The sequence below is a fragment of the Myripristis murdjan genome, chromosome 6 (genome assembly GCF_902150065.1).
Source record: "Myripristis murdjan chromosome 6, fMyrMur1.1, whole genome shotgun sequence".
NCBI lineage: Eukaryota > Metazoa > Chordata > Actinopteri > Holocentriformes > Holocentridae > Myripristis > Myripristis murdjan.
The window spans coordinates 27,901,865-27,925,817 of NC_043985.1; the positions used below are offsets into that span (position 1 = coordinate 27,901,865).

Below are 23,953 nucleotides of genomic sequence, written 5' to 3' on the forward strand. Positions count from 1 at the left end.
TGGCTGCCGGTTCTGCAGCAACTAACTTGCAACCCCTAATCGTGTGTCATTTAAATGCCCCATCTCTCTCTTTTATTGTGGTTATTTAGCTCAGCATGAGGGCAATTAATTGGTCCCAGTGAGTGTAAGTGATTTCTATTCATATATCAACATTTTGAATTTCACATTATTTTTTGCTGAGGGAAGCAGAGCAGTTGTTCTGGCTTGAGGGAGCAGCATGTCAATGGGAAAAAAAAAAAAAAAAAAAACAAACTCATCCACTGTAATTCCCATGTTGACAAGCACTGTTCCTACTTTGGCGAAGTAATTACAACTTTGCAATATACTAGCTGCAGCGAGTGTGCTCAAATGCCATCCGTCATGACCGTAGTTTGCATGGCACAGGACTACTCTGCACTAAATCTGACCTCAATTCCACATCTATATAGGATAAAATGCTGTTTGGGGATTTTAATAGATAGGGGTTTAGGCCTAATCCTGTAGTAGACCAGTTGAAAAATTTAAGCTGAAGAAGGATTCATATGCTACATACTTTCTAAATTCAGTTGATTGCAAACTGGCATGAATAATCTTTTTCTCAACTGACTGTGAAAACGCTGTTGACTATCATATTTTTGTTTTATTGGAGTATGTATGTGTGTGTATGTGTGTGTATGTGTGGGAATGCATAGCTATGTATTCTTTTGTACATAACTGCGGTACATTGGTGTGTAAGCATGCATTGTAACTTTCACACAGGGTGTTAGTGAAGCACAGAGATGCTCAATAAAGAAGAGGCATGGCTCGTGATGTTTTTTTAATGTCCCAAATCCAGCGGCGCTTTGTGTGAGCCACTAAAAGCACTGCGACTTATGGAATTATCTGTGAGACTGAGGGATGATTTTTTTTTCCCCATCAGTTTTGGAGTTGTTTTTATGAGTTTTGTTTGCTTCACATTTTCATTGCTCTCGATGGCGTCATTTAGGAAAGGCTGCCAACACGTTTTACGCGCTCAGTCAACCAAACATGCCAGCATGGGTTTGTTTACCCTCTCATATCTCAGTGTGCTGTCAGACGCTGTTGCTTTCAAGTGCCCTCCATACCGTAGCACTAACATCTCCTTCCACAATCCTCCCCTGCATCTCACCCATGTCTTTTTCTGGTTTTCACCCCTAACACCCTCTGTGTGACCCGTCTTCTTCATCCATTTTTGTCTAATGTCTCTCAAACTCCTCTCTGTTTTCCTCACTGCTCTCGATAGCGCTATGTAAAGATGTACACGGGGGGCGTTAGCTCATTGGCTGAGCAGATAGCCAGTCAGCTTCAGTCTCAGGAAGACCCTAAGCCCCCTCCTGATAAGAAGGACTTGGTAAGAACCGCTAAGTGTGTGCCTAGGCTAGTCGGCATGTGGTCGCACAAATCAGGACCCCACTTTAGCCAGGGAGTGTTGTTTTGACGCTGTGATGTGTTTTGATGAGTTTTCTGTTATAGTTTAACCCTGATCTGTCTCCCTTTAACTGTAGAGAGTTGTGTGTGTGTGTTTGCTCAACCACTAACTGTGATTTAGGTCGCTGTTGTGTTTGTGGATAAACTTTGCAGTCATGAAAGATGCATTTTCAGATTGCTGTTTAACTTTTGACATGTTGCGATCTCGTTAAAAAGTTACACATGGACAGCAGACCCAGAACGTCTACAATGGCTTTGTGTGAGCTTGTGGTCTGATTTCCCTGAAGCCCTCCTATCAAGGCTGTCCTCTTTCCCTCTTTTTCTCCTCTTTTGTTCCCTCTTTTTTTATTTTTTTTTTTTCCCTGTCTCTCTTCTCCTCAGATTCTGATTCAGTGCTCTCTCCCCCCGCAGGGCTCGCTGAGAAAAGAGTTCCCCGTCAACATCGGGGGTAGCGACGTCTGCTTCTTCTGCCGGAAGCGCGTGTACGTCATGGAGAGGCTCAGCGCCGAGGGGAAGTTCTTCCATCGCAGCTGCTTCAAGTGCGACTACTGTGGCACCACCCTACGACTGTCCTCTTACGCCTTCGACGTGGAGGACGGTACGGCTCACACTCGCATAACTTGTTTAAATTCCTAGATTTTAGCTCATCTTTTGCTGAAATGTCTGTGGAACCAGAATAAAATGGTGCAAACGGTGAGAATGGGCCAATCATAATCATTTAATTTTAATTTAATATTTAACATTCTTATGCTCTGATAATACATGTTTGTAGATTATACTGATAGATAGATAGATACTTTATTCATCCCGAAGGAAATTCACAGTTTTCAACAGTATCCACAGATTACAAGATTAAATAAATAAAAAATAAAGAATAAAAGATGACACTAGAGATCTAAGTACCCAATGTGCAAAAAACCGTGTGCATAGATGTATACAATGTGCATAGATGTGGGCAATGTGCAAATTTACTGTATGATTTTGGTCACATTATTCCACACATTTTAACATGTAAAGGGAATTGTTATTTAGGACTTAATTATTAGCGCTGACTCTGGTGTTATTGTGTTTTGGCACATTGCCGTCTAAACCCACTGCAGCCCGGCGCAGTTTTTCCTCTCTGGGAGGTGTCTATTGTGCTCATGGACAGGCACGAGATTGTTAGCCGGGACACAGTAGCTGTTTCTCCCGGAGCAGTTAGTCGTGGGACTGAAGCCCACTGGCAGAGCATGGCTCGCTCCTGCCCACTGAGGGCCTGAACCGAGAGCGAAAGGAGGATTTTTTTTTTTTGACAATGAATGGCAAACACAGTGTTCCTCTTCAGAGAAGATTCTGTGGAAAAAATCTCGAGATTATGGACTCTGTGAGGTGATAATGGCACAGTGTGTTTCTATTTAGGCCACGCACTCTTGCTTTGCGTTTTTAGATCATGCAATTTACTTGACTGGTTTGTCTGTCTTCTTTTATCCTGCAGGGAAATTTTACTGCAAGCCCCACTACTGTTACCGTCTGTCTGGCCAGGCTCAGAGGAAGAGACCTGCTCCAGCCCCTGCTCCAATCACCACTAAGGTACCTTACATTTGCCAGAAAAAATGTAAATGAAATTTCAGGGCCTAATTTGTCTACTGAATATGACACCTGTGACAGAGAGCAGCTAATACCCTTTTTATACTGACCTAATATTCCACTACCATCCACGACAGGAGCTCAGTGAATAGAGGATAACTGGGTAATCATAGGCTTTGGCTCTGATTGGCATAGGTGCAAAGTGGTTATTAATTTGTGACCCATGTTGGGCCACGATGATAAAATGACATGCTATATATTTTAGATAGGCTTTCCTAACCTCAGACCTGTCCAGTCTGTTTCCCTGCTGTACACCCAGTGCATGCTGGGATAGTCTCCAGCCCTGCTTCATCCATCCCTCATGGGGAATATACAGGTGTAGAAGATGGTTGGACTCCTGTCTCAGTGTAACTGTAGCCTCTGCATTATGATATATCACTAGTAAATCAATCAGCTGGATTTGGCTCTGTCTTATGTTCATATTGTAGCTGTAATTGGAAGACTGCCAGGGTGGAGTGTTGGAGAAAATGCTGCCGCTGTGAAATTATGAAGAAATAATGGCAGCCACATTCACAGTTCCCATTAATTTATTTAGGAGAAAAAGAGTGTTGCAACAGCTGATCTGTTTTGTCAGGGTTAATCTAATGGTTGGAGGATTTTCAGCTGTAGGTGCAATAAACCTGCCTTTTTTTAAAAACCTGCTTTAAAAAAATGTTCAAGTAGTCCCAGGTAAGGGGAAAATAGTGCAATCCTTGCTTGCTTGGAGTAAAAGTGGCCGTGCGTTGGGAAGGTACCTCTCCACTGTTGGACTCAGGTACAAACCTCCATGGGCGGCTTGCGTCTGCCCTGCTGAAGTATCTTTTAGTGAGACACTGGATCCTGATCAGGGCTGCTGACGCGGTGCTGTGACCTCCTGGTGCCATAGGGAGGCGAGCTCCCTACAGACATCGTTACAGTATAAAATTTCTGTTGAGGTCATGAATCTCTTTCTCCCTGTAGGAGAACCAGGCACCCCCGACTGCTATGGCGACCGTGGACGCCCCGGGAAGGGCGACGGCAGCTGCAACCCCCTCAGCCGAGCGCCAGCCCTCAGGTACCCCACTTTCCTCTCTTGCTGTGGCGACTGTGCCCTGCCGTCTGACCATGGGCGTGGGAGTCTCGCTGCGTACCCTCCGCCGCACGCTCTCCTGGACCTGCCACCAGGTGGCACACAACCCCCTAGACACTCCCTTCCTGTGTACCTACTGCATCTACCTCTTCTGCTGTTTCACCATCAATGTCCTGCTCAACCTCCTCTAGCATGACTCTTCTTGTTCCTTCCTTCCTCCTTTTCTTCCCCTCCTTACTCCTTTTAGACTTTGCTTACTAATGTCAACCGGACTGTATAGATTAAGCAAAAGCGCTCTTTTGACTGTAGTGACTGTAGTTATGTAAATCTTGTGGTTCTGCGTTATAGTATATGATTTATTTCCTGAAGATGCAGCATTCTTTTTGTCTCTCTCAGCATCCAGTTTTTCAGAACTGTGAGGATGATTTGTGATTGGCTTGGCCCGGCTAAGCAGCTCTCTGGAAGCTCGATTTTAGAATTGAATGGTGCATCTTAAATCTCTCTCTTTCTTGGCTTGGAAATTAAAAGAAGAGTCAGGCAAAGTTTGGATTTGAACTCTTCTGCTTCTGTAACTGCACTCTAGACAGCAATAATTATGATTTGTAGACCTGACATGCAGCTGCTTGTCAAGAGTTTATTGTCACAACGGGCAGTAATCTGCCCGCTTTTTTCGATGTAAAGTGTCAGTCTGAAATTGGCATTTAGAAACATAATTTGACCACATCCTTAACTAAGTAAGTACACATAGATGATAATTTTGCTTTTGCCTGCCTGTATTTTAATGAATGGCCAAGCTTGATTTTGTTGTGATTGTAACCTCTAGTGGCCTGTGACTGCTCTTTTTTAGCTCTACCTCCTCCTGTGTGATCTGCTCATTTTTTAGAGCCTGCTATGTGATGTGTGTCTCTCTCTGTAAGCTGTTTTGCACTTACCCTCTTACGGAAACTCACCATACTGTGATGAAGTGCCTGTATCGGTGCTTGTGATTGGTTCCTTTGTAAGCTTTACCTTTCCCCTCTCCTATCAGAGCAGCTTAAAGCTGAGAGCTACTGTAATGCTTGGATTAGTGCCTGTGATTGGTTCTCTTGTGATATTCACTCCTCCTCTGTCAGACCTTCTTGGCTGCCCCGTCCTCCTGCATCCCCCAACCTCCCGCCCCCAGCCACGTTGCTGCTAATACCAAGTTCTGTTTTCTCAATATACCGCATCTTTGTTGCATTAATTACTTTGCATATTAAAGTTAAATGTTGATAGTAGCTGTAACACTAGAAAGAACTGAAATCATTAAGTAGATGGGTAAGGGTCATAGAGAATATCATTAATGTACTGGAATTAAGGAAATAATATATAGGCCTGCTGCATTGTGTGGCATATCATAAACAAGTGGATATATGCTTTTGCAGATGCTGTGACAAATTAATATTACATCATTCAGTATTACATTTTAACTTTTGGGAGTGACTTTCAATACAAACTGCATCTGTTAAGACAGGGTACAGATTGAGTTGTCTTGATTTAAAACAGGTGATACAATTGGTTCTTTCAGACATTTACGGTCATCTTGCATTGTTCAGGGTACATCTACATAAGATAACATAAGCCAAAGTATCAAATATCACACATTCACTCTCACCAGTCCTTGCTTTGGTGGGGGTTTGCATGGGGTCATTGCTTAAGGCATTTAAAGTCATTTTGTCCTAGTAGGAGGGCAACTTAATCTTTACTCAGTTGTGAAAAAAAAAATTGCATACACTTTTGGATTAAATGTGCAGTGCATAAAATGATTTGACCCGTTCCACTCGCTCGCTCGATCTCTAAGCAAATTCTCAAGGCTAACCTCATTTTGTCTTTAAGATTCAGTTTTAAGATTTGCTTCTCAGGATGGGAAAAGGGCAAGGCACCAACCTTGTACCTGTTAACACAAGAACTATTATAGAAGAATTTTAGAGTGTTTTAGATATCTGTGCTTCAAGATACTATTTGCTGTAGGAAAATGATCTAATGCAATAAATTCCTTTTTAGATCTTAATTGGTGTGTTTTTGTCAGTTTTGTTCTTAGAACGAAAGGAACGTTGGGTGTGAATAAGTGATTTTGCAACAAATGCTGATGAAATTATTATGCATTAGTGTCATTGTTGGATGACACCCAAATGGTCATTTGCAATGTGTGATGGATTTGATGCTGCTTATAATAGATTGAGACGGCTGATCCTGTATGCACAAATGAACACTGACAACATTCATTTTGCCCATAAAGGTATCACTGCAACACTTCTCATATGTAGTCGTATAGCATATTTATTTCTCTGTTCCTCTCTGCTCTAATGTTTTGCTTACCCGATTCTCAGTTGCCTTTTTTGTACTTTTTTCCCCTCATCCTTGGTGCTCTGCCCTCTACCGTCCGTCCTGGTCTCTCCTACCTCCGGTCCACGATGCCACCATCGTTTCGTCAACCTGCCTCCGCCTTATGCTCTGATCTTGCATCACCAACGCCAGTTCCGGAGGTCAACGGGGTGCAGGAACCCAGCCTACCGAAGCGACTACGGGGAACTCCAGAGCGCATCGAGCTGGAAAACTACCGTCTCTCCCTGCAGAGAGAAGAGGAGCTGGAGGAGGTGCCAGAGGAGACTCTGGCAGAACACAACCTCAGCAGTGTGCTGGACAAGGCCACCGACGCTGACCTGGGCTCCAGGTAAGAGCACGAAGACAATCAAGATATGCATTTTGGCAAGAAGGATGGATTTAAGAGTCAAGGGGAATACGATTTATAGGTTTAAATGGTGATTTCACAATCAGACAAATAATACTGATATCTCTTTTTAAAGCTGATGTTGGCCATCACTGTCAACATTGTCTGTCAATCCCTGGTCAAATATAGTGTCCTTTCAAGCATGATTATCATTCTGGGGCTTTGAAATATTATCAGGATTCTTTTATGCCCCTTCCTATCCCATGTAAAAATTCTGAAAACTAGAAAACATAAGATGGAAATGATAGATTATGTTGTTATATTAACCATGTTACTAATTTGCTAGTATGTTGCTAGAATGCTCAGCTTAACAAATGAAGATATCCATAATAGAGGGACATTTGAAGCAAAAATGGTTGCTATAGGTGGACGTAGGTTAAGGGCAATAATTTTACATCGTGACTCATTTTCATATTCAATCAGAAGTGGGTTGATCACTTCAGTTCGCTCCTGACTATTCCAACTCTTTCCTGTGTCCCCTCCTTTGTTTTCCCACAGTAGTTCAGAGTCTGACATGGAGGAGGAGGACGAGCAGGAGGAGCCAGATCAGGAGGAGGTGGAGCAGCAGCCTCACAGCCCCTCAGACCTTGGCGGCGTTCCCTGGAAGGAGGCGGTAGAGCTCCACGCCAAACTGAAGGCGGGCAGCGACCACGGGGCCGGGGCAGAGGGCGACGCTCTGGCCGACGCCGTCAGCAGAGACGGGGAAGTGGATGAAGAGGAAGAAGAAGAGGAAGAGGAGGAGGAGGAGGAAGATGAGGAGGAGGACGAGGATGAAGAGGAAGAAGAGTCAAGCGATGGTAAGCCTGTTTTCAGTGTGTACGTGATGCTATTTCAGTGTTGTTCCTTCCTGTAAAGACTGAAAAGGTAGTTTGTTTCCCCTTTTTTCGTGTTTGCACCCTGTCCCGGTGTCATTAGACCTCTCCCCCTTCTTTATTTAGAAATCTGTTTCATCTGTGGTGTCTCTGTTTCAAACAATGTTCTCCTCATCCTCTACATCTGTCGTTTTCCTCCTCCCCCCTCCCCCCTCACCTCTTCCCTCTCCTTTTCTGTCCCTCCATGTCCGCCTGTCGGCTGTGTGTGCTTGTGTGTGGTGGGTTATTTTCGGGGCTCTGTCTCCCCCTGCTGGCAGAGGGGGAGTACTGCCCTTGGGAGAGGGAGCTCCAGTCAGGCCTTTGGCTGGAGAAGTACCTCACAGATGAAGAGGATGTTGGTACATTTAAAGGTAGCAACACTGCCTGTGGATGCGTTTGCAGTAACTCTGATGTATCAGCCTGATATGTAACTCTGGTTTGGGTTTCGTTTTCGTAGGATTTGTCCAATGACAGCGTGACATTTTGTTTTGTTGTTGTTGTTTTTTTGGTCTTGATGTGGCCTTTTTGATATAAATCTGTCATCTCTTTTTACCCTGCTTTTTAACACCTCCTTTTTGTGTAGTATACTATATGGCTCTAAAACACTAATCTGATGAATGTCACAGATTGATGCTGTAGGTATTTTACTTATAAGACAATGCGGTTGTGGCTTGGTAGAAAGTGGCAGGATAATTTTGTTCGACAAACTGTTTTGAACTGTTTTATTTCCTTAATCGCAAATGTTTGACGCTCACTTTTATGGTTTGACTTTTGTTGCGGCTCTAGTGCATGCAGCCTCCACCGCTCCTCTCTGATGATTTTCCAGTGCCTCTGTATTCTAATTGTACCTCTGTCTTCTTTCTTTTATTCTTGTCCTTTCTTTTCCCTCTTTGTTCCTTTTTCTGTTCCCTGCACAACTGTCTTTATCTCTCCTCATTTCTCTCTGCTCCCATGGCTCATTCAACTTCACTACACCCTAATACACAACATTATCACTGCCTACCATGTATTATACATTAAAATCCCGACGCCCACATGTAGCCAGAAACCTACGGATCCAGCAAGCTCTGCAGCCTGTGGACCCCCAGGCCATTCCAGGTTTGGTGAGAACACACCTGGACTCTGAGGGGGACAAGGATGGCCAACCGGCCTCGAACTCCCAACTCTCTCAACCCTCTGAGCTCACGCAGCCCTCCTCCACAGGTAACCCACCCAGAGGAGCTGAACCCTGGGAAGGCTTCGCTGGAGGCCACAGGGGGGATATGGGTCCAGGGTATTGAATCGTTAACCATGTGGCTGCTGCTGTTCTGTATGTGTGTCTTTGTCTGTGGAAGGAGGAGCCTCCTCCCTCACTAACCCACACATTGTATATGATCATCCGTGATTTGGGTACATTTTCTTATGTTGCTTTTTCTTGGAATGTCTAATTTTGTGTTCGGTCTTTTAAGTTGCCATTCAGTGTCGCTGCTGATTCTCTGGGGTGAACAGAAAATCTCCTATCACATCCCAGTGCACCATAACCCCCTTGTTAAGTCCTTTGAATTTTGTTCTGCTTCGTTCTTTTGTGTTCTGCTATGTTCTTTCCCATGTGTCTAATTACTTGTCTGTTATTTCCTTGCCATCTCTCCCTCGTTGTTCTGTATCTCCTGGTTTTAATGTAGCCCCTGCCCACACATCCACCCGACACGAGGCAGTGAGAGTCTGGTTGGAGTCCATGTCTGGAGGTAGCACAGACTTAAAAGGGATCATGAGATCCTGCCTTAGACTTGTATTCTCTCTGTCTATCAGCTGGCCTGTCCTGGAGCATGCACAAACACATGCGGAGACCAGTAGACTCACAAGCATGCATGCGTTAATACTGTCACACCTGAGAGCACAGCTCAGCTCAGCTCTCTTGGGTTCAGACCAACACCTGCATTTCGCTTTTCACAACCCGACTTTCCACCTTGCCCTGCCAAGTCTAGGCAAGTCTATGGACATCTCTTCAACTAGTGCAGTGATTTACTCCGGAGACAAAGCTAGCGCCATGGCATGGAAACACTTAACAAAATCACAGTGTAATCTACCTATAATGGTTTCAGCAGTTTTAGCCCACCTGTGCAGGCTGTAGTGTATACTGCTGTGTACTGTTAGTCAGTATAGCTGCTCTAAGTGGCACTTGTGCTTGGCTGAAATCCAGGGAATAGGGCTGTTGAGGCTCTGTAGTCATTGCTTTAAAAGCTTGACATGAAGGTTACCAGACTAATAAAATTAAAGCACTACACCTATATTTCTATTTTGGGAGCGCTTGCAGGTTTCCTGGGCTACAAGCTGCTTAAAATTTCTGGTGATGAGGCCCATTAGAATTGGGTGTTCTTACCGTATGTGCTTGTGCAAGTCACACACACACACACACACACACACACACACACACACACATAAAAATATTAAGCTCAAAAGTAGTAGTTTATGCTCTGATATTAGATTTAATCCTTACTGTTGCCAACAACTGCATGAATTAAAAGTGTGGTCAGTTCCTTGTTCAAGGTTTTTAATAGGAGGGATTCCTGCTTGTCTCTTGACCAGTGTCATTAATGTCTTGATTATGCTGTTGCACTGATTAAAACATCATCCATTTGCTAATGCAGAAATGGATACATGCATGTATCTAATCTAATGCTATTCTGTGCTTATTCATTTGTTCCTATTTATTAACAAACTTGTATGGTTTATGTTTTATGTTAAACTAATGTCTGTGTGATTTTCTTGTCAGAAGTTTTTTTTTTTTCCCTCAGAAATATTGGACCTTGAGGATATGATTTTGAAGCCCTTTTGATCTTCTTTCAAACTTTCTAATTCCTTTCTGTGTCTGTGTTCCACATTCCAAATTGGTCTGGATAGTTTCTTTCATTAAGCAATCTTTGTGCCTTGGTGCCTTTTTTTCTTTTTTACTTTAACCTGTGTTCAGAAACCTTAGAAAGGTTCAGATGAGGCTAGGTAGTTAGATAGTTCAGAAAAGTTTTCTCTTACTCTTTTTATTGACTGAACAGAGCATGTAATAGCTTGTTTCTCACCATTTCTTTGGTTTACCAGAGCCCTGTGAGGATGAAGACCTGGAAGCAGAAGCAGACAGTCCAGATTTGGAGCCTGGTACAGAGATGGATCAAGGTAGGCAATCAAGATAACATAAGTTTTACAATGATAAATAAACTATATCACTTCTCCTACCCTTTGATAACTATAACACTTTTTCATCACAATAAAGGCCATGAGAGAATAAATGCTGTGGAAAAACTGTAAAGGGGAACTATCATTTTTTATGATGTTATGTGTATATTCCAGATGACATTCCTTCAGATGCTGAAGCTGAGGCACGCTTGCATCAGCCAGAGCACACAGAAGCACTTCCTGAGGAGGATGGCAAATCAGAGAGTCTGGGAATGGCCTCGAGCATTGGTAAGCAATTATAACAAGTTCAAACTGCTACATCTCACAAATCATTCCTTCAAATTAGTCACTCAGATGTAATTATTGTTGCATAAATGCATGTCAGTGCAGTAGTTCATTTGTGTGCATTCAGAACCATCCAGCGTCAGTCGTATGCCGAATGAAGAAGATGTCGTGCTCTCCCCAGTCAAACCATCTCCAGAGCCTGAGACACCAGTAAGATACTATAGATCTATACTTACCAAGCTGCAGGTACGTGATGCTTGTTTTGACTGAATCCTGATCTTGCCTGTTTGTTTCCTAGATAACTCAGACATCGCCTCCCTGCTTGGTGAAGTCTCCTGGCACGCGTTTTTTCCCAGAGCCTTTCTTACCAGAGGAAGTGAGACCTGACAGAACAGCACTATCTCCAGTCACCAAGAGTCCACAGAGCCCTTCTCCTGCTCCTGTACAAAGTCCTTCCCCTGTCCCTTCTCCTGTTCCTGCTGCTACTCCCAATATTGCTCCTGCTTTGTCTTCTCCCAAGTCCCCTTCTAAATCACCAACTCAGTCACCAGTCAGGTCACCTATTGAGTCACCCGTCAAGTCACCTGCCAGGTCACCTGTCAGGTCCCCTGTCAGGTCACCAGTTGGATCACCTATCCGCTCCCAGCCTGTCCCACTACCAGAGACTTGCACGCCTAAATCTCCGGTCCTCCCTCAGCGCTCCATTTGCCCTCTGACAGGCAACCCCCTCTCCCCAATCTGTGCCCAGCCCTTGCCCTGCCATGAACCCTCTTCACCGCTCACCTCTGACTCTCCTGTAAGAACTCAGCCTGTCCCTGCAGTCACTTCCACACCCATGGCCAAAACAGACAAGGCCACACCTGAGCACTCAAACCTCATGGATGACTCCACAGAGGAACCATCTAAAAAGACCGATATCATTGAAGAGTTCTGGCTGAAGAGTGCTGAGATCAGGAAGAGCCTGGGTCTTTCTCCTTTGGACCGCAGTAGTAAAATCTTAGAGAAGACTGTGAGGATTTCAACCCAAGACTCTTCCTCTGTCAAGTCCTCCTCTCCAGAACTGTCTGAAGAGCCGAAGCCTGCCTTTACTGGACGTTCGGTCATCCGCAGACTCAACATTACCCTTGAGGGTCAGGTCATTACTCCCATTGCTCCAGTGGAGCCCAAGAGTAATGGCTCGGATAAAAAAGACCTCAGTAGCAGTTCTGGCTTGGGTCTCAATGGCAGTACCGCCACCAGCCAGACGGCAAACAGTGACAACTATAACACATCTGACTCCACCATGTTAACGCCTCCCTCCAGTCCACCACCACCCGTGCCTGCCAACCAGTCTCCAGCCATATTCAGGCAACAGAGACCACAGGTGTCCTGGAGCAATGGAACAGAAAAGCCTGCAACTAAGCCTGCATCTGAGCCTGCCAAGGAGCTGGCACTTCCGAAAACCAAGACCCCTGTTCCTGCACCGAGGACCCAGTTGAGCCCTGTGTCTGTGCCCAAGCCTGCCGCTAGGACAGTAACAGTGACGTCCGTGCCCACAGACGCAGATACAACTCCAGTGGTGGTCATGAGGGAGAAGAAAAAACCTCGGCGAGAGGAGGTGAGGAAGTCATTTGTGGAGACTGTGGAAGAAATTCCCTTTGCTGATGACGTGGAGGAGTCGTACGACGAGCGGACGCCAGGAACCAGTGTAGACAGATTCTATACTCCACCCACCAGTAAACCCAGCAGGGACAATCCTCCCCTGCACTTGGCCCTAGCCATGGAAAATGGTAAACCCAACATCCCTGTCAACCCAGCGTCCAAGCCCCAGAGGGTGACTCAGTTCTCCCCAGAAGCCAAGGAGATTGCTGAAGAGAGAATGAGGGCCAGAGAGAAGTCTGTCAAGAGCCAGGTTCTAAAAGACGCCATGGCCAAGCAGCTGAACAAAATGAAAGAATCTGACATAGCCAAGGGTGCCTCAGCTAAAGTGGCCTGGAATGTAACCTCGGATGCTGCTGGAAAGAGTAAGAAGTCAGCAGGTTCTCCAAAGACATCAGCCGTGAAATCTCTTGAGTCTAAGAAGGCTGAGACAGTATCTGAGCGTTTCTTCAGCAGCAACAAGAGTCTGGATGGCTCTGTAGCTTCATCTGATGGTTCCTCCGGGAGCAAGAGCAAGAAACGAACTTCCCTCTTCTCTCCACGTAAGAACAAGAAGGAGAAGAAAGCCAAGAACGAGAGCAGTCGGCTGTCTGGCACGGATGAGACACCGCCAAAACACAAGTCTTTGTGGAAGGCTGTCTTCTCAGGGTACAAGAAGGACAAGAAGAAGAAGCAGCAGGATGACAAATCATGTCCCAGCACACCATCCTCCAGCTCTACCACCCAGGACTCTGGGAAGAAGAGAGCATCTCCTCTGGGAAGGTCATCAGGTGAGCAGGATGATCAAGAGGTTTACAAAAGCTTAAAGTTCACTTTTTAATGTATTATTATGCATTTGTACTATGCTATGTACTTGAGAATAACAACAGAGATACTACTCTCTATTCTTATCATGTGCTACAGACTTGAAATCACGCAGAAACCTGAGCTTTTCTGAGGATTCAGACCTGTCCTGTGATGACGTTCTGGAGAGATCCTCCCAGAAGTCAAAGGCAGATGTGAGTAACAATAGGCACAATTAGAGGCATGACATCTTTTTCAACGGGTAGTTAGACGTCTCATTTCTGTTTTTACTTCTTTTAAAGCCATTTTCTTTTCAACAATTTCTTCCATTTATAGCAGCATATGGACATCTTTGACCTAGTATCAGGCATTCAGAAGGAGACAATAAAGGAGGAGAAACTGGGAAAGGAGAGAAAGAGGGAATTAAAGGAAAAAAAGAGGGCAAAAGAAAAACAAAAAGAAGGAGAACGAGAGAAAGAGTTTGAGCGAGAAAAAGAAGATGATGAGGTATTTTGCAGCAGAGGGTTAAATAGTTTTGAATTTCAGATAAACATCATAGCGCTCATAGAGTGAATGGATGTGAATGGCATTGACTCTTTCGCTTTCACTCCAATTTTCTGTGGAATTAGGGGTGTAATGATTCTCCAAGTGCACAGTTTAGTTCAGACCTTGATTTTTGAGCCATGGTTTGGTTCATAGCTTGTTTTTTTGGGGGAGAGGGGTTAGAGAATCAATCAAGGTTTGCAACTCGCGCGGTCAAATTATATGTTTGTGTCACAGTAATTGTCATTCGTGCACTCTACAGTCGACTGTATAGAGTACTAGGCCTATTCAGCAGACTTATAATCTACCATCTCAAGGACCGTGAGATGGAAGATGGAACCATGTCTCGAGACTATGGACATTTGTAGCAGATTTAGTCTCAATTTCCGAACCATTACACCCCTAAAATGAATTCTAAAGGTGTACTGGTGTTGATTATAACTTCTACATTAACATAGTTTGCCCGAGCTATTGAAACATCATTACAGGCTGACCTCAAATGCATTTTGAGTGCTCCATTTTTATCATTTATGTTCAAAAAGTGTATTGGATTCCTTTTCTCTCCTTGGGATTCCAGAGCAAATCAGACAACCAAAACTGTGAATATAATCATTTGAGGGTGTTCAGCACAACTTTGAGATAAATTAGATGTGGCATTTGTCAGCAAAATTAATACACATCCTTCAGTTAATAATATGAATTCATTCACCTTCAAAGGTTTGGTTTGCGGGCTAAAGCAGAAATGCCTGTGGTAAAAATCCCATTAGGAAAAAAATGGGAAAGATGCAGAGCCATTTGCATTCATTAAGTTTAAAATGTCTGAAATTCAAAAGTATTCTGTCCACTGCTGCACCTTCTGTGTGTTTTGTGAAGGTTTAGATGGATATATTGAGTCCAGGGCCAGAGGCATGTATTGGAAATTCAAGCTCGCATTTTTTTTTTTTGCTTTATCGAGCACATATATGACCTTGGCTCGATACTGTTCTGAATTCCGACCCAGCCATTAATTTCATTGAAGTTTACTGTTGGCAACAGGAGCCTCGAGCTCTCCTGCACCTGCCTGGCCTTGTGTAATTCAATCCAGTAGTTCAGTAGTTTTAGTGTCTAGTATTGATCTGTGATTGATTTGGGGTGTATAGCTCTCAAGATGTGTGAATTTGTTAGACATGTTCTAGCAGAGATCATTTCAGAAATTGGTATTGCAGTAATAGACCTGTCTCACCACTCTGTGACCACGTAAGATCGGTGCTCTGTGCAGAATGAGTAGAAGTTGTGTTTCTTGTTTTGACTAATTTGTGATTAACATAGAATTACAAGATGTCATTGCACCCTGTGAGAGTTTTTGTGCTGGTGTGGGACATTAACATTGCCTGTTTTTGATCGTACCAGTCATTTAGCTGAATGATTACATTTTTTTTTTTTTATGTTGACTGATTTAACATAATCATTAACCCATTTAATTTAATCATCTGTATCATGTTTGTTTCCTCCTTTTTTGTTTTGTCTTCCCCAAGTCTGTTTATGTCCCTCATGCACTGGCGTTCAAGAGATCGTATGCCACGAAGGTAGTATTACATACATTCCCATTGATAACCCCTGTCACCCCTTCGCGCATGTGCCAGTTCACCACCATAACCCCCTCTGTGCGTCTCTAGCCTGGGCATTCAATCAGTATTAACCAATCATCCTTGCTGGATGCATGTGAAAGTCAGACCGCAAGGGCCCCAAGCTGCTAAAACATGACTTTACAGCACTACTCACCTTTCTGGTCACAATGTTACCTCTGCAAGTCTTGATATCAGGGGCTGCTCCTCTCTGGTATGACACTAACCTACCTGTCTGTCACTGTGGCACTGTTCCTGCTCTATTGCAGCTACTGGAAAACAAAAAAACAAAACAAAAAAAAACTTGGAGTCCTGTAAAATTTTCCTTCGCAATGCTATTCTCTTTATCCTGGTTTGCTTTTTGAAATCTTTTGTCAATTAAGGGCTATCTTGCTTATTCACATATTGTATATCTTGATGGAGGACTTCATAATTTAAGAACAGTGCAAGAAGAAGTGATTTTTTTTTTTTTTTTTCTTGTGTAATTTTCAAAGTTCAGCTAGGAGAGCTGCAGTGATGTTATATCTTTACACCACATTCTGTTCTGAGATGCTACCTTGTGTTAGATTCCTAATTAGGATAAGTCCTCGGACATACTGTGAAGTCTTGACTCCAGTTGGTTTTCCGAACTAGAGTGTTACTCGTCCCCTACCTTATAGAAGATCTACTGTAACTCATGTTTTCCCTTCTGTTTTTTTTGTCCTGAAGGGCCTGGGCCTGGGTCCCATGGAGCCAAGCAGACTGCGCTGTGGGTAATGAGACCTCACTGACCTGTGTTTTTGTCGTTACACCAGAAAACCTACACGGAGGAGGAGCTGAATGCCAAGCTGACCAGAAGGGTTCAGAAAGCTGCGCGGCGACAGGCCAAGCAGGAGGAGCTCAAGAGGCTGCACAGAGCACAGGTGAGTTCACAACGGGAACATTCACATGATGAAGATTGCGGCAAAACACTCCCCGACTGAAGTTCACAGCTGTGTCCACAACTTATAAATTTTTAATGTGTTTTTGAGTGATACTTTAAAGTGATGTCGTAGATGATCATCTAAACGGGCTCACACAGCTCCCTTAGTGTCGCTAGAGATTCATGTTTAATGAGGGTAAACTCTTGAACCAGTTAAAGAGTGTCAGTGGTGACCTCTCCAACCTTTTCCCTGAGAAAGTTTTCAGATGATTAAACCGTCATTAGCAGTACATTTCATCGGCGCCGCTTGCTTGTATGAGGTGACTTGAGTATTTTTCATCAGTTAGCTCCTCTCTCTCTGTGTGTGTTTATGCCTCATAAATGCTGCGACTGTTGTCCCCTCAGATTATCCAGAGGCAGCTGGAGCAGGTGGAGGAGAAGCAGAGGCAGCTGGAGGAGAGGGGCGTGGCTGTGGAGAAAGCCCTGCGAGGCGAAGCAGGTAACGACCTGTCGCTCGTACATCTTAACCCGTTCTCAGTGAGGTTTTCTCCTTAAACTGGCCAGCTCACACGGTGCGGTCAGGTTTTCATCAGCGTCAGGATCGTGAGAAAGATTCTGGAGATTTGCATGCACTCTGTTCCTGGTCTGCAGTCAGTAATATATTGGCACGTATAGACAAGAGTTTCATACTCACTGATCAACCAGAAGGAACAGTAGAATTCCCATTATTTTGACATTTTCCCAAACTATATCTGGATGATTTAGGTGAGTTATGTGTATGTCACAGTTAAAGTTAGCTTCACTGGAGTTCACTGGAGCCTGTCTCTGAACCTGTGCTTTATCTCCACTGGATGTTTTCCCAGACGTGGGTCAAGCCTCAGCTGAAGAATCATAATTATAATATTAATTACAGCGATAATGATGATGTGGATGACGTTATTTTAGAAAAGCTGCCACCGTATGATCACTTAGATTGTTGAATTCGTTAGATGCTTGTGCTCCATTTACTCAGTTGCATTATTGTCATTATAGGAATGTAAACTTCTGCAATTAACGGCACATTTGTTTCTCTGAAGCATTAAATCCAAACAATGTTTGACAAGGGACTATCACAGACAACACACTGAGAATACATTATTTGTTAGAGAGCAGTGCAGTTCATTATTTGGTAACAAGTGTGCGAAGCATGAACGGCGCTCAGCAGCTGTGACAGTTTGGTTTTGTGGTGTGGGTTTGGTATGAATAGGATATTGAGTTATTTTTAGGTTTGACAATGCATTCCATCCTAATTTATTTAATGGTGATGCTTGGCCAGTGAAACTAAAGCATTTACAATGCAAATGCATGCACATACTTTAGATGCATTCTGTAGTGAGTGCATTTCTTTTTATTTAGTCATTTATTAGAATTTGGCCTTTTTTCCTCTGACCAAAACAATTATTTACTTTACTCATCACCTGTTTTTACTGTTAAATGTCTGGAGATGTTTTAACCTGTTTACTACTCTACTCTTTTAAAGGATTGTATAAAGGTACTTATACATTACCCAAACAGCACAAAAGAAGATCAGGTATTAGAACTACTGTAGTTTTTTTTTTTTTGTTTTTTTTTAAATGCCATAACACTGTTATGTAGGCACCGTCTGTGGTGACACACTGCAACAGTTCTCCATCTTTGAACATGTTGACCTTTGTTCATTCATAATATGTCCGTCATCGTCCGTCTAAAGCTGCATGCGATCAGCAGAAAGTGTGTCCCGACATAGATTTGTGTGTGCTCATTCTGGATGTGGTTTTGTCTTCTTCATAGTCTCTCAATGAGGAGAGTGTCTTTTCTGTTATCTAGACTCGGATCATGTTATGTTCCTGAAAAACCTTTCATGGTGTAATTGGGTTTAAGTGCTCCTTTTATGAAAAAGCCGAAAATATTTTCTTCAGATATTTGCTATAGCTGAATGACATGATACGGACTTTGCTCAAGAGCTTACCCATAACAAACTATGTTTGATATTAATACAGTTCAGAGTAGTTTCTGACTTATATATTTATGTATCACTCAAAGATACTTTAAGCCCAGCTGCTCCTTTATCTATCTATTATTATTATTATTATGAAAACACTCCTAAAACCTAGAATTATTTCTTGCTTCTGTAGTATAAACCCTTGCCTATCTTCATTACAACTTTTTAAAATCAGATAATTTCTTAGATTAAGTTAACATTTCAGTAAACAGCAGGGAAAGAGTGGCTTTGTGTAAAACTCCCTCAGTCAAATTAAATGCACAGAGCCAGTAAGCAGCAATACAGCAAATCTATGTAGCAGACTCTTATCATTTTGGGAAATGCCATGTACTCCTGCACAAGCTATACATTACTGCATTATGCACTGCGGTGAGTACTGATGGACTCTCTTTGTTCTGTGTGTTGCTGCAGTGTGTATGTGTGCGTCCGTGTGTAGGTGTGTGTTTTTTGTGTGTGTCTGTGTGTGTGTTTTTTTTTGTTTTTTTTTTGCAAAGAACATGCATGACTTGCTGTTGTCGGAGAAATTTGTGTGCATGCCCAGTTTGGGGCTGTGTGAAATAACTCCTATCTCTAATATTATCCCTGTCATTGTAGACTATTGGGGAGATTCTAATTACAGTGAAATCCTGGACTTGCATCTGGGCGGTATGTATTTCAAATCTGTCGCTTAAACTAACTAACCTAATGGCTAACCCAATCTGTCCTTCCCCCCCTTTTACCACTTGAGCTTTGAACCCCTTACATCTGCCCTGGTTGGCTGGCTGGCTGATTGGCTGGCTGGCTTTAGCCGTGCTGCAATACTTTCTGCCCCCCCCCACCCCTCACCCTCCTCCCTATTCCCCACCCTTCCACCCTTGATCCTTCCAGTTCAAACACACTTGCATCAAACACATATCAGGCTCTTGCCTCATGTTGTCCTCTTAAGACCCTCTTTGATCTTTCTGAAGTGATGCGGTCTCACATTTTTTTTGGGCTTGTTTAATCTTATCTGCTCTTACATTGTCATTATGAGAGGCAATTTGTACAATTGGAGTTCGACATCGAGCCCGATGATCGTCAAAGTGTAATTTGATGACTGTATTTAACGGTCAAAATGGACAAACTGAGTTATAAATTTGACAGTTATGAGAAGTGCACAATAACATACAGAGGAGGCGCATGGGAAAAGGTGGGTTTTGGTATTTTTCGACCCAGGCTGTATTAAAACGTAAAGCCATCATTAAAAGAAACACGCTCCATTCAACGCAGGTAAATAACTACTACTGTCACAATGCATTAGCCTTTGCTCTTTTACTATTTTGCTGTGTACACTAAAGGCATTTTATTCATAAGAAGATAACTACAATATGGATTTAGTGGAGGAGACCTGCCTGTGCAATTGAGGATAAACAGGTGACACAAGGAAATGGCCAATCCACGCATCTAATCCATTATAAATGACGTTTCTGAAAATGGGGAGCTCACAGTACACTTAAATAGGTCTAAAAAAAATTGTCTGGCCAAAAAATAGTTGCAAATTGTGCTTTCTGACAAGTTATATTTAGCATTTAAATGCAGTACATTTCCTCATATACCAGCACACGCCGTTCTGCCACCGCTCATGCTGCTTTCACAGGAAGTCGGCCTCAGAGTATCCGTCTTGTGCGTTTCCGAGCTGTGACAACACGTCGTTCACGGTGTCAGCTCGGGGGAAATGAATGCTCGCAGGAAGAGGAAGCTCTAGATTTTCCTCGAAGGGCATTAACAAAGGAAAGAGCGTTCACTCTCCCTCAGTCGGCAGCTTGAACACCATTTGGTCGGACTTCACAAGATGGAAATTCCTCAGTCAAAGTTCATGTGAATGCAGCATTAGTCGACTAGCAGCAAAGCCATTTGATATATATATATATATACACGAGGCAATGTACTGTCATAAATGCTAAATAAAATCTACGAGAAAGCACCGTTTACAGCCATTTTGTGGCTGCACAATTTCAAGACGCATTTGAATGCACTGTGAGTTTTACATTTTCAAAAGGGACATTTCTAACAGTTTTTGAGGCTGAAAACGAGTGTCCTTTTGGAGTGTGAGGAGAGCTAACAAGAAGCTGCAGCACAGTGGTACCTTTTTTTGGTTTTAAAACAAACACTTAGGTTATAAATGATAGGTTTCAACTGTTTAATGCATGCCTGGGTTGAAAAATACCAACAGCATCCTTTGTGCACACACACATAGAATCATACACACACACACACACTCGCTGGAAAGTATTGTATGGTAATTCCCCCCCTGACTGACCCCTACTAAACCGCTGGCCTGGCTATTGATCAGTAGCTTCCCCTCCGAGCTGCTCTCTGCTGCGGTGTTGTCCTGTCCTGTAGTCCCAGCCGTGGCTCTCCTGACTCTCTCATACTCGCTCAGTTGCACAACTCTCCCCCAGTGTGAGTGCTGTCTGCCGCTGACGGGCAGCCTCGTGACCCTTGACCCCCGGTTGTCCATGTCTGAACTCATGATTGGTCTGCAGTAACAGAGTGCTAACCGTGTGTCCCGCAGCGGACGCGACGTCTCGTGGTGTTTATCGTTCTGTACTAAGATGTAGCCTTGCTCGAATGCGGCTGAAATCCACTCTTTCCTCCTGACTTCAGCGGGCTCTGCATTATGTGGCTAAGATTAATCCACTCATGCCGGTTTGTTCAGTCACCATGAAATCCTTGAATTGCAGTGAGGAAACAGTGCATTTCCAAGTATTTGAGCAGGGCCTGTGCTTCTCTGTGGTTCTGTCCTGCTGGTCGTCGTTGATGTTGTTGTCGTTGTTGTTGTTGTTGTCACTCATCAGACAGGAGATTGCGTGGAGTTTTCTCAGGGAGAAAGCGTATGTTCATTACTCACCCCAAAAGAACAGGGTATGTCAGTGTTAATTTGTCCATCATTATAATCTCCTGTGAAAGTTTGTTACCTAACTGGTTGCTCAGGCGGTGCACAGGAGCATGATGACCCAACTCAACTCCGACTTGTTAACACACTGAGTCTGACATGACTTATTCCACTGCATGTGGTAAGTATGTGTGAACCCTGAGAGCAATTACTCGCTATCTTGCTTTCAGTCTCATAACTGGATGCGGCGTGTCTCCAGTCTTTTTGATGAATTATGGAGGAGGGATGGTGACTGTGCCTTGAACGTCTGGCTTTGTATCGCCGCGTTTGGTGGAGTGATAAAGAATATTTAACTTTTTGACTGAATAACCTTCAGCAGAGGTTACAGTCAAGAGATTGTGCTTTCCAGCATGGCTGGGTTCAGCCCTGCAGGGGGCACCAAAAGCCAAATCCAAGGTTAATGCGAGTGAGTCACTTCTGTAGGTGGCCATGAGATTGTTGCTGCTCCAGTGGTAACACATTATCTGCTTCTTTATGTTTATTACTTTAATAATCTTCAGTAATTATCATCAATTTTACAATTTACTGAACCTCAGTGCTAAAAATGCATTTCGTGATTGCACTTTTATGATCTGCCTTGAAATTTTAATGGCACTTAGGTGTTAGGGGGCGCTAGCCAAGTTTGTTTCAGAGCAGATATTCAGCATTGCAGTTCTCCAAACGTTCTCCTTCTTCCTCTGTGATAGTCCCTTGTAGTAATGATCCAACGTTTCACTCTCCCAGCTCTTTCACCTTCCAGTCTGCGTGGAACATTGTGCCAGTTTCCTCTTTTGTGTCATGTGATGGTACATAACCCTGTGTCATGTGTTTCTATCAAACGCTGTTCCCCTTAATTACCCCCCTCCCCCTCCATTTCCTCACTGAAGTCCCCTCTTCCATTTTAAGTTGTTTCTGCATCACTTTGCACTGATTCTCCCGGCCTAAGGTGGAGGAGATGCTTTATCATGTTAGCAGCTTTTTCAGTATCCAGAATCTCATTTTCTCGGAGAATATCAATTTTGGAGTTTCAGAGTTCTGGTTACATGTTTTGAGGGGGGGAAAAAAAAAATCCTGATTTGCACTTCAAAACCAGCCACACACAAATTCTGGCGTGTTGGTTTAAATACAGCTCACCTAGAGGAGCTGAAACATTTTTTTTTAGATTAAGTAATTATAAATAAGATGGTTCTCCTCTGGTAATCAGCAGTGTTTTTATATCGGGGTTTATTTCCAGTGGCCTTTCCAGTTCCTCTCCATACACAGAATGGACAGCAGATGGTCATGTTCCCACTTATTTGAAGAATGAAGCGTATGCATACAAGAGCTGCAGATGAAAGGTCAAACAGGGAGATTGTTTTTCCCTCTCCGTCCTCTACAGTTTGTTTCTTTCCTCTCCTTTCCTATTTTTACTCTTTTGTTCTCTCTCCCCCGCACCACACAGCCCCCTTGCCTCCTCTCTCCAGGTGATTTGTCTTTCTCTCCTCCCTATCATAGTGCTCTTGCCCCCCTTTTTGATTTTTCTCCTCGTTGTTCTCTCTCTCTCTCTCCCTCATCGCCCTTCTCTTCCCCCATCCCGCCTTTCCTCCTTCCTTCTTCACCCCCCGCGCTCCTGTGTCCTCCACGCTCTTCTCCTCTCTTGTCTGTAACTTCTCTGCTCTTCCCTCCTCCCATTGTGCTTCTCTCTCTCTCTCTCTCTCTCCCTCTCCTGGCCACCAAACGCATCCGAACCACTTCACTTCCCCCCTCACACTCTTTCCCTTTATCTTGTGGAAGTTGAGCCCTTTGTGGGGACGCCTCGCCGAAGACCTCTCTCCTTCTGCCCCTGCTGTTCCCCTGAAGGTAACGTAACCTCGCCGCCTCCGCTGACGGTTGTGGCGGGTTACCACGGCAACCATAAGGATCTGCAGAACCGGGCTATCTCCCCGTACACACACACCCTCTCCACAACCTCCCACCTGCTCCCCCACCCCCTCATCCTCCCGTCCTTGTCCCTCTGTGTTTAATCGGGCTTAGTAGATTTCCCCAGGATGTCGCTAAACCTCAGTGAACTGTTCAGGCGCTCGTCCTGAGGAAAGAGCAGAATGTTGATTAAAAACGCTGCCAAATGCATCGTTTGGAAAGTCGAAATGTGCAAACATCGGGCCCCGGCTTATGAGATTATAGCACTTGATACTCCAAGACTAAATCAACCCTGTCACCGCTCGCCTCGCGGAATGCCAGAGTGTCAGCTGTGGCAATTATTTTAGATAGAGTTGGAGGTTTTCTTTTCTTTTTGAAGTCCCCTGACAAAACAAAAAAACAGTTTAGCATATTCTTAATCTCCCCTGTTTTTGTTTGAGCCAACAGTCTGATATTTCAGTCGGCTTATCGGAGGCCTTTGACATCATATTAACCCGTTTTGAGATTAACCATTAGCAGCGCATAGCCTGACAGCGTATTG

At 43.8% G+C, this 23,953-nt stretch overlaps 1 protein-coding gene across 4 annotated transcripts in view; it reads left to right on the forward strand.

Moving 5' to 3' along the window:
• mical3a (microtubule associated monooxygenase, calponin and LIM domain containing 3a) overlaps window positions 1–23,953 on the forward strand; it is a 68,682-nt gene that overhangs the window by 38,182 nt on the left and 6,547 nt on the right. The window contains exons 24-42 of one of the 4 annotated variants that reach the window (XM_030054525.1): window positions 1,241–1,357; window positions 1,837–2,023; window positions 2,900–2,994; window positions 3,991–4,084; window positions 6,596–6,791; window positions 7,347–7,645; window positions 7,978–8,070; window positions 8,741–8,902; window positions 9,361–9,423; window positions 10,772–10,846; window positions 11,021–11,134; window positions 11,259–11,341; window positions 11,430–13,539; window positions 13,673–13,767; window positions 15,610–15,660; window positions 16,494–16,601; window positions 17,006–17,099; window positions 18,120–18,170; window positions 19,215–19,265. In XM_030054525.1, coding sequence (XP_029910385.1) covers window positions 1,241–1,357; window positions 1,837–2,023; window positions 2,900–2,994; window positions 3,991–4,084; window positions 6,596–6,791; window positions 7,347–7,645; window positions 7,978–8,070; window positions 8,741–8,902; window positions 9,361–9,423; window positions 10,772–10,846; window positions 11,021–11,134; window positions 11,259–11,341; window positions 11,430–13,539; window positions 13,673–13,767; window positions 15,610–15,660; window positions 16,494–16,601; window positions 17,006–17,099; window positions 18,120–18,170; window positions 19,215–19,265 — 4,138 coding nt within the window. Of the gene's footprint in view, window positions 1–1,240; window positions 1,358–1,836; window positions 2,024–2,899; window positions 2,995–3,990; window positions 6,116–6,595; window positions 6,792–7,346; window positions 7,646–7,977; window positions 8,071–8,740; window positions 8,903–9,360; window positions 9,424–10,771; window positions 10,847–11,020; window positions 11,135–11,258; window positions 11,342–11,429; window positions 13,540–13,672; window positions 13,768–13,888; window positions 14,060–15,609; window positions 15,661–16,493; window positions 16,602–17,005; window positions 17,100–18,119; window positions 18,171–19,214; window positions 19,266–23,953 lie in introns of those variants that run through there. The other 3 variants (XM_030054523.1, XM_030054526.1, XM_030054524.1) reach the window with 3 other exon arrangements.